Source organism: Empidonax traillii, unplaced genomic scaffold (assembly GCF_003031625.1).
Source record: "Empidonax traillii isolate 1590-97213 ecotype Southwest subspecies unplaced genomic scaffold, ASM303162v1 scaffold34:size3740991, whole genome shotgun sequence".
In the NCBI taxonomy this organism is placed as follows: Eukaryota; Metazoa; Chordata; class Aves; order Passeriformes; family Tyrannidae; genus Empidonax; species Empidonax traillii.
Genome location: NW_020955227.1, coordinates 2,070,280 through 2,085,429, shown reverse-complemented (window position 1 = coordinate 2,085,429; position 15,150 = coordinate 2,070,280). Strand labels below are relative to the sequence as shown.

At 63.0% G+C, this 15,150-nt stretch overlaps 4 protein-coding genes across 8 annotated transcripts in view; all 4 read left to right on the top strand.

Annotated features, from left to right (window-relative positions):
• Window positions 1-323: 323 nt before the first annotated feature.
• Window positions 324-3,331, top strand: DPM2 (dolichyl-phosphate mannosyltransferase subunit 2, regulatory). The gene is made up of 4 exons (XM_027877842.1): window positions 324-410; window positions 908-997; window positions 2,114-2,216; window positions 2,504-3,331. Exons 1-4 carry the CDS (start codon window positions 408-410, stop codon window positions 2,560-2,562), a joined length of 255 nt encoding a protein of 84 aa, XP_027733643.1. The 5' UTR covers window positions 324-407; the 3' UTR covers window positions 2,563-3,331.
• Window positions 3,332-4,627: 1,296 nt separating this feature from the next.
• Window positions 4,628-7,176, top strand: ST6GALNAC4 (ST6 N-acetylgalactosaminide alpha-2,6-sialyltransferase 4). The gene is made up of 6 exons (XM_027877841.1): window positions 4,628-4,645; window positions 4,927-5,003; window positions 5,296-5,466; window positions 5,610-6,022; window positions 6,149-6,256; window positions 6,339-7,176. The coding sequence occupies exons 2-6, from the start codon at window positions 4,992-4,994 to the stop codon at window positions 6,526-6,528; spliced, it is 894 nt and encodes a 297-aa protein (XP_027733642.1). The 5' UTR covers window positions 4,628-4,645; window positions 4,927-4,991; the 3' UTR covers window positions 6,529-7,176.
• Window positions 7,177-7,773: 597 nt separating this feature from the next.
• Window positions 7,774-11,783, top strand: ST6GALNAC6 (ST6 N-acetylgalactosaminide alpha-2,6-sialyltransferase 6). 5 transcript variants are annotated; one of them, XM_027877834.1, is made up of 7 exons: window positions 7,774-7,868; window positions 8,276-8,390; window positions 9,006-9,335; window positions 9,473-9,652; window positions 9,816-10,213; window positions 10,408-10,515; window positions 10,596-11,783. In XM_027877834.1, the coding sequence occupies exons 3-7, from the start codon at window positions 9,321-9,323 to the stop codon at window positions 10,783-10,785; spliced, it is 891 nt and encodes a 296-aa protein (XP_027733635.1). In that variant the 5' UTR covers window positions 7,774-7,868; window positions 8,276-8,390; window positions 9,006-9,320; the 3' UTR covers window positions 10,786-11,783. The 5 variants fall into 5 exon arrangements, with proteins under 5 accessions (XP_027733635.1, XP_027733639.1, XP_027733638.1 ...); XM_027877838.1 differs by having other exon boundaries at window positions 7,800-8,009; window positions 9,271-9,335; XM_027877837.1 differs by having other exon boundaries at window positions 7,800-8,009; window positions 9,143-9,335.
• Window positions 11,784-14,957: 3,174 nt separating this feature from the next.
• AK1 (adenylate kinase 1) overlaps window positions 14,958-15,150 on the top strand; it is a 4,372-nt gene continuing 4,179 nt past the window's right edge. Inside the window, exon 1 of the mRNA XM_027877840.1 lies at window positions 14,958-14,970. Coding sequence (XP_027733641.1) covers window positions 14,961-14,970 — 10 coding nt within the window. The 5' untranslated portion in view covers window positions 14,958-14,960. The remainder of the gene's footprint in view (window positions 14,971-15,150) is intronic.

Below are 15,150 nucleotides of genomic sequence, written 5' to 3'. Positions count from 1 at the left end.
GCCGGGCCGCAGGCTGTCCGTGTCCCGCGGGATGCACCCTGTTCCCGAAGGAGACCCATCCCCTGACACCGGGAGCTGTGGAAGGGATCTGAGTCCCCCCCCACAGGAGGGACAGGGACAGCGGGAGCGCTGTTGCCCCGTCAGGCGTTAAACCCCCTGCCAGGCTCGGGGCGGCGCCGAACGCGAGTAATCCCTGAATTCCCTGGATTTGGGGGAGTTCCCCGGATTTCAGAAGTGATGGAGGAGGGGGCGGGGCCTCTCGCACGCCCCGCCCAGCGCCGCGCTCCCCCTAACCGCCCCCGCTGATTGGTCACCGCCGGGCGCGGGGCGGGCGGAGCTGTCGGACCGCGCGCTGATTGGCGGGAGCTCCGGAAGGGGCGGTGCTGGCGGGGAGCGGCCGGGGCGCCATGGTGAGTGCGGGCAGGGCCGCGGGGCGTGAGGGGGGACCGACCCCGCGGGGCTTCCCCACCCGCTCCCGGGGCTCCCCCCGCGCCCGCACCCTCCCTGCTCGGCCCGGCACTACGGGGGACTTGAGCTGAAATCGCGGCCGGGAGCCCGCGCGGCGTCCCTGTGACTTCCGCCCCCGCGGAGAACCCGGGCCCGGCCGCCTCCCGAGGTCGGCGGGGTCGGTGCTTGGGTGGCCCGGGACGGGGAGGCGGGGTGTGAGCTGGCTCGGGGGACTCCCAGTTACAGAGACCGGGCGGCCCCTGCAGCCCTCGCTGGGTTGTCCCGCCGCAGCGGCCCCGGCCCCGCGGTGTCCCATCCCCTGGATGTCCCATCCCCTGGATGTCCCATCCCCTGGTTGTCCCCTCCCCGCGGTGACATAACAAAAGTCAGGTGCCATCGGCAGCTTCTGCACGGGCGCTGCCGTCCCGATTCCGCTCTGACTCTTTCTCTCCCTTCGCAGGCCACAGCGACGGACCAGCTGGTTGGGTTCGGCTTGGTCGCCTTCAGCCTGGTTCTGTTTGTTTACTACACCCTCTGGATCATCGTGCTGGTACGGGTCTCCTCTGGCCATTATAACACAGTCACTCCACGCTCAGGTGTTTCCCCAGCCTTTGTTCAGGTGCTGATGTGTCCATGTACCCCAAGGACTCCTGCCTTCTGGCTTAAAAATTTCAGGGCAGAGCTTCCTCTGCATGCTGGCACAGCCCTTGTCCCTTCTGGGTATGCCTGGCCTTGCCTGGCCGAGACCAAATATCAATTGTGGTGCTCACCTGCTGCTCTGAGACAGGCCAGCCCAGCCAGGGTGGGATCTGGGGCTCATTCAGTTCACTGGGGAGAGCTGAAGTCTGGCCCTGATGGAGGTGTGATCATCAGTGTCCATGTTTGCATCCCCCAGATTCATGGTTCTTGTTGGAGAAGACAGAGGAAAACATGAAAGAGATGAACCTTAACAAATCTGGAGCCTGATAGGGAGGAGGAGAACTTAGGGAATGCAGAGCTCTGGAAAAGTGATCGTGAGGCTGCCCACTTCTGAGAGACGACACATCAGCTGTGTTTTTATCCTGGAAATAACTTCTCATGAGCTTTCCAGGTGCAAGAGCCCTGGGCTGATGTCCGAACTCCTGGCAGCTTCTCCTCCAACTCTGAGGGTTTTGAATTCCCCTCTTACATCTGCTGCCCTGGTCTGTGTCAGTGCTGCCAGTGGTCCCAGCCATGCTGGTGTTCCCGGCAGTCCTGGAGCTGTAGATGCACTCTCTTCTACGTAGGAATCCTCACACTGCTCTCTAGTGTCCAGAGCCTTACACTGATGGATCCTGGCGGGATCCCCACGGAGCAGAGCCATTGTCAGCCGCTCCCTTCTGCAAGGCAGAGAGCCGGGGGATTTGCCCTGCACCAGCAGCTGTGCCCACCCTGAGCCCCCAGGGCTGTGGGACCCCCTGTGCCAGCCCTGGTAGCCTTCTCTCGTTGTCCACTGAACGCCAAAGCCTTTGCTGCCCACCCACTGTGGCCCCTACAGCACTGACAGAGCCACGTGTGGGTCAGGGCACCCTGTTTTTAGGCACGTCACTGATATTTCCATCCTGCTCCCAAAATCTCGAGGCTGCAGGTGCTGGGGACGTGCCCTGGTGTTGTGCCCACCTGCTGACCCCCCTCTGTGTCCCTGCAGCCTTTCATCGACAGCGACCATGGGATCCACCAGTACTTCCTGCCCCGGGAATATGCAGTTATCATCCCCGTGGTGGCTGGGCTGCTGCTGCTGCTATTTATAGGTGAGAGTTATTTCTGTTCTAATTAGAAACTTCTAAATTAGGAAGAGAGAAGAGGGTTGCTTGGGGCTTAGCTAATGTGTGACACTCGTGACACTCTGTGTGGCTGCTGCCACAGCTTAGCCTGGCCCAGGGACTCAGGGGTGTGTCTGCGTGTGACTTTGGCTGTTTGAACCTCTGGGCAGTGGAATTTTCTTGCTCTCTTAGCTGAGGCTCTCTTTCTCACTGCCAGAAGCACCTGGAATTACAAGTTTTCTGGCTGAATCTGTTCTCTCTCTCTCTCATGGCAGGTGTTTTTATAATGATTGTGATGTGGAAGAGCAGGAAACCTGCCAAGAAATCGGACTGAAGGCCCGGCTGAGATGAGGAGAAGGTGCCCAGCTTGTGGCATCGTAGCCAGGAAAAGACTGTTCCTGCAGCTCTGGGCAGACGCCTCCTCCAGGGTGCCCAAGCTGCTCCCACGTTCCTTCCAACAGAGACTAAACCACCTGTAGTTTACAACTTACTGACCAAAGGGAAGCAGGACTCATCCAGAGCTCATCAAGAGAGGGACCAGAGCCCTGCTGAGGGACCTTCTCCCCATCTGGGGCTGCCCTGCGTGGCCCCTGGGCACTCCTTCCCTTCTGCTCTGGCCCTGACCAGTAGTTAGTTCCTTCTGCGATTTTTTAAACGTTTACATACAGTTCATTGAGGGGAATTGGATTCAAATTTGAAGAAATGAGACTTTGGGGTTGGGAAGGGCAGGTTTGCCTTCTCCATTTGCTGCTGGCAGGGCTAATCATGGTGCTGGGGGCTCTTACCTTTCAGAAGAGGGACCCCCGTGAGGCTGGGTGTGCAGAGGATGCAGGGACAGTGCTGCCCTGTGCATCCCCTCCTGCAGTCACCCGGCTGAGAGGGTGGCAAGGAGACGTCCTGGATCACAGGGAATTGTTTGGGTGCAGTTCCCATCACAGCTGTCAGTGCTGGCTGGGTTCCTGCCCTGGACAAGGCTCCACGTGGGGATGGGGATGAGTGGGCAGGCGTAGTGGCACCATCCTTCCCCTGTGGGATTTCCTCCCCTGGCAGCTCCCCTGGATCACAGCGAGCAGGGTCACCCTCAATAAAGGTCTGCAAGGTCTCAGTCCCTGTCCTCTGCCCGTGCCAAGGGATGTCACAGGCCAACCAGGATGGGTTCAACTGCGTGGCCCTGGCAGTGCCTGACACCCTGCTGGTAAGGCCCTGCTGGTGGGGTCAGGCAAGGAAACACCAGAGAGAAGCTGGCCCAGGCCAGGCCAGGTGTACTCAGCCTTGTGCTGGGAGCAGATTTGGGGTGCTCTGACCCTTCTTACATGTACTAGAAATCTCTAGAGAGCAACGTGTCCTGTGTCCCATCCTTCCACTGTGTGATGCTGGTGGCTGGCGTGCCACACATCTTGGGCTGAACCCGGCTGCAGGAGTCACTGCATGGTTCACAGGAGAGGTCATAAAATGACCTCTGGCTGGAGGTTTGTTTTCAGCTCTTGCAGAGGCTGCCTGCCTGTGCCAGGCTGTTGCTCTTGCCTCCCTTAGGCTGAATCCTAATCCCCCCATTCTCCCTTGGTGCTCCTCCTGGTGAGGAACCCCTCATTGCCCTTCCCAGCCCCTCACCCACTTTCCGGGGCTCAGCCTACCCCACAAGGGTAGGTTTGGGCTGGGGCAGGGGGAGGCAAAAGGGGGAACAATTCAGTAGTGACATGTCCCCTCCCCCTGGCACTGCTTCCTGTGCAGAAGCCCCGTGATGTCCCTGTCAGTGTCCCTTCTTCCTCCCGATCCAGGCCTGTGCAGGACGGAGTCCGGAGCGGTTTCAAGGTTACATCTCATATTTCTTTACCAGCAGTAGGAGAAATTAAAGCCCAGTGTCCCATCCCGGGCTGGCTGCAGCTCACTCTGGGGACACATCTCTCAGGTACTGTGTGTTTTGACCGTGGCAAGAGGGGCTGCAGGTGACAGGTGGCCCCCAGGGCCATCAGATGGGGCCCGGGGCACCGAGGGGTCACTGGCCTCGGCCCCGCTCCTGAGCCATTCCGGATCCTTGTGCTCCCTGGGCTCTCCAGGGTCCGATGTGGTTGGGAGCTGGCGGTGCACTGAGCTGAGAGGAGCTGGGGACAGGGGGCTGCAGGAACCCCCGGGCGGGAGTGGAGCCTGAGAGGGCAGAGCAGGAGTGGGGGGAGAGACATGGGGGGCCGGTCCCGGGGCACACAGTAAGGAGAGGCAGGGGTCGGTACGGGGGTACACGAGTGGGCGCGTCCGGGGAGCAGCCGGGCCGCGGGGCGGGGCGGTTGGGGCGGTCCCGGTGCCGGTTCCGGCCCCGGCAGTGCCCTCTCGGCTCCGCCCCGCCACGGCCCACCAGCTCCGGTCCCCGCCCGGCCGGGATGCGGGAGCCGCCGGCGGCCTCCCTGGGGGCTCCCGGCGCGGTGAGTGGGACCCGCACCGGGCACCGGGGGCGCTGCTGCGGGGGGACATCCCGGCCCAGCCCCCTGCCCGGCGGGGCGGCACCCGCGGAGGCCCGAGGGATACTGGACGAGTGGGGGAATCTGGGGCATGGGGTGCGGTGGGGGGGTCCTGATTCCGGCCCCGGGGGGGTCCCGGCGCGAGGAAGGGGGGGACACCGGGGCGTTGGGGGACAGGGTGGAGGTGGATCTCCCCGGGGATCTTCTCCCCGGGAGTACCGCTGCTGAGCTCGCTCCGCATGCAGGGTGCGAGCCCCCACCCTGCGGGGGACCCCCAGACCCTGCCCGGTGACCCGCCAGCCCCTCGAGGATGAAGACGCTGGTGAGTACCTGAAGAGACGGGAGGCGAGGGGACGGGAGTGCGACCCCCCCAGCATCCGGGTGGCCGCTCGCCCCGAAAGCGATGCTGAAGTGGGGGCTGAGCCCGCAGCTGGCGGTGCCCGCGGGCGGCGCGGAGCCCGTGGGGCGTGCGGGCATCGCCGCTGCAGGAAGCGAGCCGGGCCCGGCGCATCCTCCGAGGGGCTGCCCCCGGCATGGCCGCGGGGCCACCGGCATCCGACGTGTGGCCGGTGCACGTGGCCAGGCCCGGAGAAACCTCCTCGCTCTGCTTCCAGGTCCGGCTCTTCCTCACACTGGTGTGCGCAGCGGTGGTGGCGGTGCTGTACATCCTGCTGTCCTCCCTCGCCCGCCCGCAGCCCTGCTGCGGGGCCCCGGGGCAGCAGGGCAGCCCCGCGGCATCCACCCTCCGTAGCTTCCAGGGATACAGCCGCGTTCCCGACGGGAAGGTGCGTAGGGATAGGGGCAGCGCTGGGGCAGCTTGACCCACCCGTGCCTCAGTTTCCCTTCTTTAGGGAAGGGCAGACAGGGGCTGTGGTGTGTCCAGCCACTGCGGAAGGGAAGGGGGAGCTGACGGTGCATCTCCCCACAGCCGCTGGAGCGAGCGCTGTGCCGCCACTGCGCCGTGGTGTCCAGCTCGGGGCAGATGCTGGGCTCCCACCTGGGACAGGCCATCGACGGGCAGGAGTGTGTCCTGCGCATGAACCACGCCCCCACTGCCGGCTACGAGGAGGATGTGGGGGCGCGGAACACCATCCGGGTGGTCTCGCACACCAGTGTCCCACTGCTGCTGAGGAACCAGCCCTACTTCTTCCAGCAGTCCCAGGAGACCCTCTACATCATTTGGGGGCCAGCAAAGAAGCTGAACAGGGAGAAGGTGGGCTCGACCTACCAGGCGCTGCTGAAGGTGACGCAGACGTACCCCCAGCTGCAGATCTACACCCTGACTGAGGAGAAGATGACATACTGTGACAACGTCTTCCAGAACGAGACAGGGAAGAACAGGTACTGCTGGCTCCTGAGGGCCCCCATCGGGTCCCCCTGATGTGGCACCCATTCCCCCCACACTAGGCACCCGTAGCCCAGCCAGGCTGGCAGCACTGTGCCACCCGCTCTACACATTCTTCACAGGATGAAATCTGGCTCCTTCCTGAGCACGGGCTGGTTCACCATGATCCTGGCCATGGAGCTGTGTGAGCAGATCCGTGTCTTCGGCATGGTCAGCGACAGCTACTGCAGGTGTGTGGGGGGCTGTGGGGGCAGGCAGGGGGTGGTCTGGTGTCCCCCCAGGTCCCACACCCACTCCATGCCCTCCTGCCAGGGAGAAGAACCACTCCAGTGTGCCATACCACTACTTCGAGAAAGGACGGCTGGATGAGTGCAAGATGTACCTGATGCATGAGCGCGCCCGGCGCGCCGGGCACCGCTTCATCACCGAGAAGGCCATCTTCTCCCGCTGGGCCAAGAGGAGGAACATAGTCTTCACTCACCCGTCCTGGGCGGGCGGGTAGGGCGCCAGCCACGAGTTGAGGCAGCAGGGACCCCGGCGGCGGGGCAGTTCTCATCCTGCACCAGCGTGTCTCGGCTCTGCCAGTGCCACAGTTGAACACCTTTTGCCAAGCCCTGGAGCAGGGATTCTCCATCTCTGCAGCGGCAGGGCCTGTTCCCCCAGCTGGTGGGTGGGCTGGGACCCCCCATGTTGGTGCGTGGGGAGTGTGAGCTGGATCCATGGAGCCCCATGGAGCTCCAGACGTCTGCCTGTATGGACGCAGGATGACCACGAAGGTTTTCTGCCCAGTCTTCTAGGAAGAATATTTAATGCAGAATAAACATTTACCCTGCTGGGCTCTAGCAGGACATGGGGCAGGAGAACTCAGCCCTGCCAGGGCCACAAAGTGGTGCCTCTCCCAGAGGTGAAGCTCTACTGTGGTCCTTGTTCCACTTGTGCCCTGAAACCCAGTGCAGGGAGCTGAATTCAGGCTCCCTCATCCTGCTGCCTTCTGCTGCTCAGTGCTTGGGCAGGTCCCTGCAGCCCCCTACATCCCCCATCTGAGAAGCCCTGGAGCCACATGTGCCCTGGGGGCTCCAAATTGCCTTGTCACAAGTGCCCTTGGATTCAGACCAAAGCAAACGTGGCTATTAAAAGTGTTTTTAATTCAGTGGTGCCCCCTGTTGTGCCCCTTCGTGGCTGATGAATGTGGGGACAGGGGAGACGACAGCTGATCACTGGGCTGCTGGTGCCCAGCTCCACTGCCAGGCTATAAATAAGGGGGAGGTGATGAGGGGGTAGAGCTGAGCCTGAGCATGGAGGAGGGTGCTGAAAGCAGTTGAGGTTATTTGGGAACCAGCAGCTGCATCTCCGCTGGATGGGTGCTGGGTCTGGGCTGATCCTTGGCCTCACAGGGCTCAGCTCTGCTGGGCTGCAAGCAGGACACTGTGGCAGCTCCTTCCCTGCCCCACGAAACCCCTCAGAGAGGGGTCCTGCTCTGCCCAGCCAGCGCGGGGGAGGCCGCGGCATCCCAGCAATGCGCTGGGTCAGGCACCGCGAGCTACTCCTGGCGCTGCCGGGCAGCGCTTGGCCCCATCCTCACACCCCGGGCGGGCAGGGCAGGGGGGCATCCCCGGCCTTCTCCGTCGGGGTCCGGAGCGGGGAGGGCGGCACTAGGACCCCGTGGCTCTTCCTATCCCGGGAGGGCGGCACTAGGACCCCGTGGCTCTTCCTATCCCGGGAGGGCGGCACTGGGACCCGGCGGCTCCCCCCAACGCGGGAAGGCGGCGCTAGGACCCGGCCTGGGCGGTAGCACCGGCGATATCGTTATCGGCGGCGGTATCGGTATCGATAGCGATATCGGTATCGGCAGCGGTATCGCAGCGCACTGCGGGGCGGGAGGAGCGGTCGGTGCACCCCGCGCATCCCTCCGGGCCTGTTCAGCCGGTGCAGGGGCGGAATTCTCCGTGTCTGGCGGGGGAGCGGCCCCCGCCCCTGGGACCGGTGCGCGGGGGATGGAGGGGTGGGAAGGGTCCCGCTCCCGCCGTGTCGCCGCTGCCGGGGACGGGGGGAATGCACCCCGAGGCGGGGGAGGACTCGGGCGTGGGAGCGGCGGGAGGTTCGCGCCCCGGGCCGGGCGGGTTTTCCCCTTCCCGGGGGACGGGGGAGGATTCGCATCCGGGGCTGAGGGACCCCCGGGGTTCGCATCCATGGCTGGGGGACCCCCGGTGGGGGAAGAGGGTCGGGTCTGGAGCAGCCCTTTCCCGCAGAGCGGCGATGTGAGCCCCGGGCCCCGCCATGGCCGAGCCCGCCGGAGGGGCCGGGCAGCCCCCGCCGCCCGCGGGGCGCAGGAGGTGACGGAGCCCCCATGAGAGCCCCCACCAGGTAAGGCCGAGGGGTCCCGCCATGGAGTCCCCTCCGAGGGGTCCCCCATGGCCCCAGAGCTATGCAGGGAGAGAAGTGCAGTCCGGGAGGGGGGGGTCCCACAGCCTCCCCAGCCCCCGCACGGCGAAGGCTCCCCCAGCATCGCCCCCAGCATCACATGGCCTGGGCTTCCCGGGCAGGCTGGCACCTTCCCGGGTACCAGCCCCGGCCCTGAGAGCCTGTCGAGGTTTCAGCTCCCCCGAGGCGTTGATCCCAGGCTGTTGCATAATTTTCGTTCCAGTGCAATTAGTAAAGAGGCTTCAGGGTTTTTTAATTTCCACTTGGCTCCAAGCGCTCCAGGAGCGGCTGGGACTTACTACCCAGAGCTCACAAAAGTAAACTGGGTCAGTCCGTTTCGAGTGGAGGTTAGAGAGGATCCCTGGGGTGCTCTGGGGTTCGCCCCACACACCTCAGCCCTGGGCAGCTCTGCTGGATTCAAACCTGTGCATGCACTGAGTTGGGCAGGTCTCACTTCTGTCCGTGCCCTCCTTATCCAAGCCTCCACGGCTGTTGTTTTAATGGGATTTCACTGCACGAGCAGCAGGTTGACCCTCCCTGCGGTTTGAGCGGTTTCAGCCCCACTAGCAGAGGATAATCCTCCCTGGAGCCCAGCCCAAGACAGGGATCCTGCCGGCACAAGCCGTGGCTTCTCTGCACCCCAGAGCCTGCCTGGCCTCTGCCCGCAGCATTTCCCTTCCCTGAATCGATTCCAGGGTTTTGTCCTCCCCTTCAAAGGGAGGAGACCTGGGAACTCATCCCACATACGTCTCCTCTGGTATCCCCACCAGGTCAGTATCGTATCCCCATGGGCCGATGCTGGGGCTGACCACGTGCCTTGCAGCTGCTCACGGGACACCGGCGACCACCGTGCACTGAGACTGGCACAAAGACATGAGTGGCAACGCGGTGAGTGCCAGGGAACCACCCCAGGGACCTCCCTGGGGATACCAGGCGTCCTGCTGGAGGTGCCATGGGAGCGGGGTGGGTGCTGACACCCATGAGGTGGGTGGGGGCAGCGGCTGACGCTCTCCCCCCCCCTGCAGAGCCAACGAGCCGCCGCCCTGGGGGTCCTCTTTGCCCTGATCATGTTGCTGATCATCTACAGCTCTGGCAATGGGAGCGAGGTCTTCCCCTACAGCCGCCTGCGGGGCAGAGCCCGCCGGCCCCCCGACCTCAAGAAGTGGGGAGTGAAAAGCGGGTACCTGCCCGTCTGTGGGAACAAGGTACGACCTGGGCCTGGCCTCGGTGGCGGGCACAGGGTCTGTCCCTCTGCTGACATCCAGCCAAACTGTCCCCTTCCTCAGGACTGTGGCTCTGCAGGGGACAGTGATGCCCTGCCCACGGTGACACCAAAAGTCACCTGCTCACAGCATTTGTCATTGCCAGACCCTGACTGCCCGCTGCCACCAGTGCGTCATTGTCACCAGCTCCAGCCACCTCCTGGGCACCCACCTAGGCACAGCCATCGACGGGGCCGAGTGCACCATCCGCATGAACGACGCTCCCACCACGGGCTACGAGGCTGATGTGGGCAACAAGACCAGCTTCCGTGTGGTGGCCCACTCCAGCCTCTACCGTGTCCTCAAGCGGCCTCAGGAGTTCGTCAACAAGACCCCGGAGAATATCTTCATCTTCTGGGGGCCACCCATCAAGATGCAGAAGAGCCTCCTGAAGATCATCCAGCGCGTCTGTGCCTCCTTCCCCAACATGACGGCCTACGTCGTGTCCCCCGGCCGCATGAAGCAGTTTGATGACCTGTTTCGGGGGGAGACAGGGAAGGACAGGTACCTTGGAGCCACCTCCCATGCCGTGTCCCCCTTTCTCCAGGTCCCCAAAGGAGAGCTGGCTCTTGGAGCTGCTTCATTTGCTGCAGCACCAAGCTGGGGGTCCCTGGGGCAGGTTGGGGATGCTGGTGTGTCTGTTATCCACACCACCTCACCCTTGTCCTCCTTCCCAACCCCGTTTTTTCCATCTCCAGGGAGAAGTCACGCTCGTGGCTCAGCACTGGGTGGTTCACCATGGTGATCGCGGTGGAGCTGTGCGACGCCGTCCACGTCTATGGCATGGTGCCACCCAGCTACTGCGGGTAAGGAGACCCCTGAGCCCCCCACCATGGCCCTCTGGCCCCACCATGGGGCTCACACAAATGCTTCTTGCACACCACAGCCACCACCCCCCGCCCCGCCGCCTGCCCTACCACTACTACGAGCCCAAGGGCCCCGATGAGTGCACAACCTACATCCACAACGAGCGGAGCCGCAAGGGCAACCACCATCGCTTCATCACCGAGAAGAGGGTCTTTGCCAGCTGGGCCGGCCTCTACAACATCACCTTCTCCCACCCCAATTGGCCCTAGGGGCTGCCCCCTCGCCTGCCGGGCAGACCTTTGGAGCGGGGATGGATGGGGGTTTCCCTGCATCCCCCTGGGAGCGGTGGGAGCCAGGGTGCCTCCCACAGGACCGCCCCCGTCATGCACAGTGGCCCCGTTGCACCTGGGATGTCTTGGGTTTTGAGCTGGTTTTTGGGGGAGCCAGGTGGTGAGTGCAGGGTTTGGGGTGTCCCCCCTCCACGGGCAGGAGACATGGGGGTGAGATCCTGCCCCACCCTGGTCCAGGCACATTGCAGCCCCTGCGAGCCTGCAAAAGGGTGCCGGGTCACCTCTGCTCAGTTTGGGGTTGCATCACTTTTGGGGTCACTGCAGAGACTGTTTCCCCCAACTCTCTGAGTGGAAGGACCCCCTCTTGAAGCTCAGCCCCCCTCAGCCCCCCAGTCTCAGTCCTCAGTCACCCCTCCCTCAGCAGAACCCCACAGTTTTTGGTGGGAACCCGTGAGGGTGGCACTGCCATCCTTGCTGCCCCAGCACCCTGAAAACACCCATTCCCTCCCAGCACCGCTGCACCCCTCACTGCCAAAACCTTTTCTAACTGAATGATGGGATTTTTGTGAGCTTTTCGGGGTTTTTGGCGTTTTTTCTATCCACTTCTGGTCCCAGAGTTTGTGTTTGGGTTTCCTGGCCGAAGGAACAAGCAGGGGCTGCTCATTAATGGTAACGAAGGGCCAGCAGTAGCTGCTTATAAACAATTAGAAGTGGGTAGGTAATGGGGGGTATTGGTGCTCCTTGGCACTCTGGGGCTGGATTTTGTTATTAATATCTTAGCAGCGGAGAGGAGATTTGGGGAAAACAGCTAAATATGATGTGTTTGGGTGCTGAACCTTGGCTGGGCTCCATGCCTCAGTTTCCCTCTGGCTGTGGCTGGGGTTTTGCAGGGCTCTGTTCTGGGGGGAAGCTGCGGGGTGCCTGTGTTTTGTAATGGTTTGTACAGGAATAAATATTGCTGCAGTCTGTTGCCTTGGGCCCTGGCTCCGGGTGGGTTTTTGGGGCTGACAGTGGTGCCATCACAGCGGGTCTTGAGACCTCCAGCCCGCAGTGGAGCTGTCCCTGGGCACTCAGGAGGGTGTGGAAAAGGGACTGGTGTGTCCAGGTGGGATCTGTGTCCAGTTCCTGGCTGACTCCATCTCTGACCTACCCCCAGTGTGGGTGGCAGCTGAGACCCCCACACACACCTTGAGTCACCCCCAGCCACCTGCTCTGGGGTCGTGGGGTCTTGTGTCAGGGTCTCTGCAGCCACAGGGGAAGAGGAGGAAGGGCAGGTAAGTGTAAGGACTTAGAGATCACAGTTGCTTGTCTCAAACACTGTTGCCACAGAAGGACTTTGCCATGAGGTGGGCACAAAATGCAGCGGCAGGATGGCGCTGGCTCCGGGCCTGGCGAGGTCTGGCTGGAATATCCTTGGTAATGTATCCAGGCAAGGATTCCCACTGGCAACCTGTGGGGTGGGGCAACTGCTCGTGTGCATATCACCTGTCAAACGCAGACCACTCGGGTCATGGCACAGATGGCATCTGCGACCCCCAAAGCCCCCCCCACCGCCCTGAATGTGCCTTGAACTTGGGCTGTGAGTTATGCCACCGTGAGGGGAACCTGAGACAAGATAAAGGTGATAGGCTTGTCTCAGACTAGGGGGTGGTAAACAAAGCCCAGAGAGAAAAGAGTGTATCACTGATGATGGATACAAAGAGTCCACAAGGAAAACCAACTCAGTAACTGTGCTGAAATCAGCTCCTGCTGGGTAAAAGGTAATTCTGTCAGGGGGAGATCACGACCACTGACCACAACCCACCGACTCCAGAAACCCACTGACCTCAGGACCCCCGCCATCAAGAAGCCTGGGATGAAGAAGGACCAGCAGGACACTGATGGATCCAGGTGGTGCCTATATTTCTGCTTGATCTCTTTCTCTCTTTGCATGTCTCTCTCCCCCTACCCACTTTTTTTTTTTTTTTTTTTTTTTATTTCTGTCTCTCTACCTCACATTTTATTGTCAAATAAAATCTATACTGTTGATTTCAGCATGTGGTCTTGTTTGCACCTTAATTCAGTCAGAGGCATCTCTCAATAATCAGCTCTTAACAAGAACACCGCAACCCCCCTGGGGTGGGTAGGGAGGGGGTGTCAGCTGGGGATGGGGACGTGGGGATGGGATGGGGACATGAGGACATTAGGGACTTAGATAGGGACATTGGGGATGGGATTCGGACCTCAGGAACAGGAATAGGGAGGTTAGGGACTTGGATGGGGACGTGGGGGTGGGATGGGGACATGGGGATGGAATGAGTACACGAGGACATTAGGGACAAGGATGGAGACATGAGGACGGGGATGAGGACATTAGGGATGGGGACAGGAATGGGGACATCAGGGGCAGAGATCGGGACATAGATGGGGATAGGGGTATGAGGACGGGATGGGGAGGGAGCACCAGGACAGCGATGAGAACAGCGCTCCCCTCCTAGAGGCTGGGAGAGGAGGAGCGGGGAGCCCTGAGGACCCCAGACCCAGCAGGATGGAGGTTCCCCCCGCGGTGGGGGGACCCTCACTCCCAGCCGCGCAGGGTTTAACCGCATCCCCCCGCCCATCCTTCTCCGTGCGCGGGCGGGCGCAGGGACCGCCGTGTGCCCCGTGTCCCCTCGCCATCCCCCTAGTCCCCCCCGGTGTGTCCCCGCCGTGTCCCCCCCGTGTCCCCCCGCCCGCCCGCTCGCGCTGCCGGTGCCGCGCGCTCCCGGCGTGCCCCGCGCGCCGCCGAGGTCTATAAATAGCGGTACCGCGGGCACGGCGCGGGCGGCGGCGGGTCCAGGTCAGTGCCAGACCCCCGGGGGTCCCGGGCGGGCACCGCGACACCGGCCGGGCACGGGGGGGAGCGGAGCTCAGCGGGGTGGGGGGGCTTTGCTGGGGGCGTGCAAGGGGTGCTGGAGGGGCTGCACCGGTGCTGGAGCAGCACGGCCCTGGGTCTGGGGTCCCCGGGGGAGCTGGGTGCCGATGGGATGGGGGGAGGTGGGTTGGAGCTGGGGGTGGGGGGAGATCGATGGGAGCACCCCGGGGAGCAGCCCGCAAATGGCCTTGGTTGGGGAGTCCCAGGCCACGCTGCAACCCCCCCGCCCAGCCCCCTCGCCAGCCCCCAGCGGAGGGGTTCAGCACCCCTCGATGTCCTCTGGAGTAATCACCTCCACATCACCTTCACCCTGCGCCCGTGGGACCAGCACCGCGCCGGATCAGGCCCTGAGACCGTACCAAGGGCCAGTGCTGCCCGCAGCCCCCCATCACGATCACCACAGCCCCCCACCGCCCTGCCAAGGCTGGTGCAGCGATCCCGGGGCTCAGCGCCCCCTGCAATTAGGGACCCAGGGGTCCTGCGCCCCCAAACTCCACGGGGGCTGCCCCAGCGCTTCGTCCCCGCAGAGCAGGGGGGACGTGACCCGGTGCCGGTTTCAGCCCGGCCATTCTTAGCCTCTGCCCTTTCGAGGCTGTAACACGACCTGTCACCGGCCGCTGGCCCCTCTGGCCCCAGGATGCCCCATCCCTGCACCCCGTCCAGCCGGTTTGGGGTGACGCACCGTGGCCAAGCATGTCAGATGCTGCGGGGCTGGGTGTGGGCACATGGGGTGGCCAGGCCCCCCCTCAGGTCCTAGGGGTGCAATAGGGTGCTGCAACCCGCTCCTTAGGTCGTAGGGCACCCCTCTAAAAGCAGCCCGTGGGGAGCTGGAGGTGCTGCCTCCATCACTCGGTGTACTGGTGGCACCGGGCATCCCAAAGGGGTTTCCGGCTGCTGGGCAGCACCCCGGGCACAGGGATGTGGGCAGGGCAGGGGAGGAAGCCGGACACGTCACGGCGCGTCACCCGGCACGGGGAAGCCCTCGCCGCAGCCGGATGCGGAGGGTGACTGCTGGAAGCCAGGTAAGTGATGGCTATGGAAGCAGAAATCCTGAGCTCCCTATTTCAGGGTCAAGCCGAAGGTTGTGTCTTCGGTCCCACCCCGCCCAGCTGGGACATGAAGCTGGGCACCATCATGGCCAAAAAGGGAGACCCTTTTTCTCTGCAAACACTTGGTGACCTGTGTGTCCCTGATGTGCTGAGTTGTTTATCCTGCCCTTCCTTTGCAGCCTTAAGTACTCCTGTGCCTGGACCACAGCAGAATGTCGACAGGTGAGTGATCCATTCCCCAGCATCCATCCCCTCAGTCCCTCCTGCATCCATCCCCCCTGCATTCATCCCCACTGAACCCATCCCATCGGTCCCTCCTGCATCCATCCCCCTGCCATCCATCCCCCCTGCATCCGACCCCCCAGTATCCCCTGCATCCCTCTATCCATCTCCTCATTATCC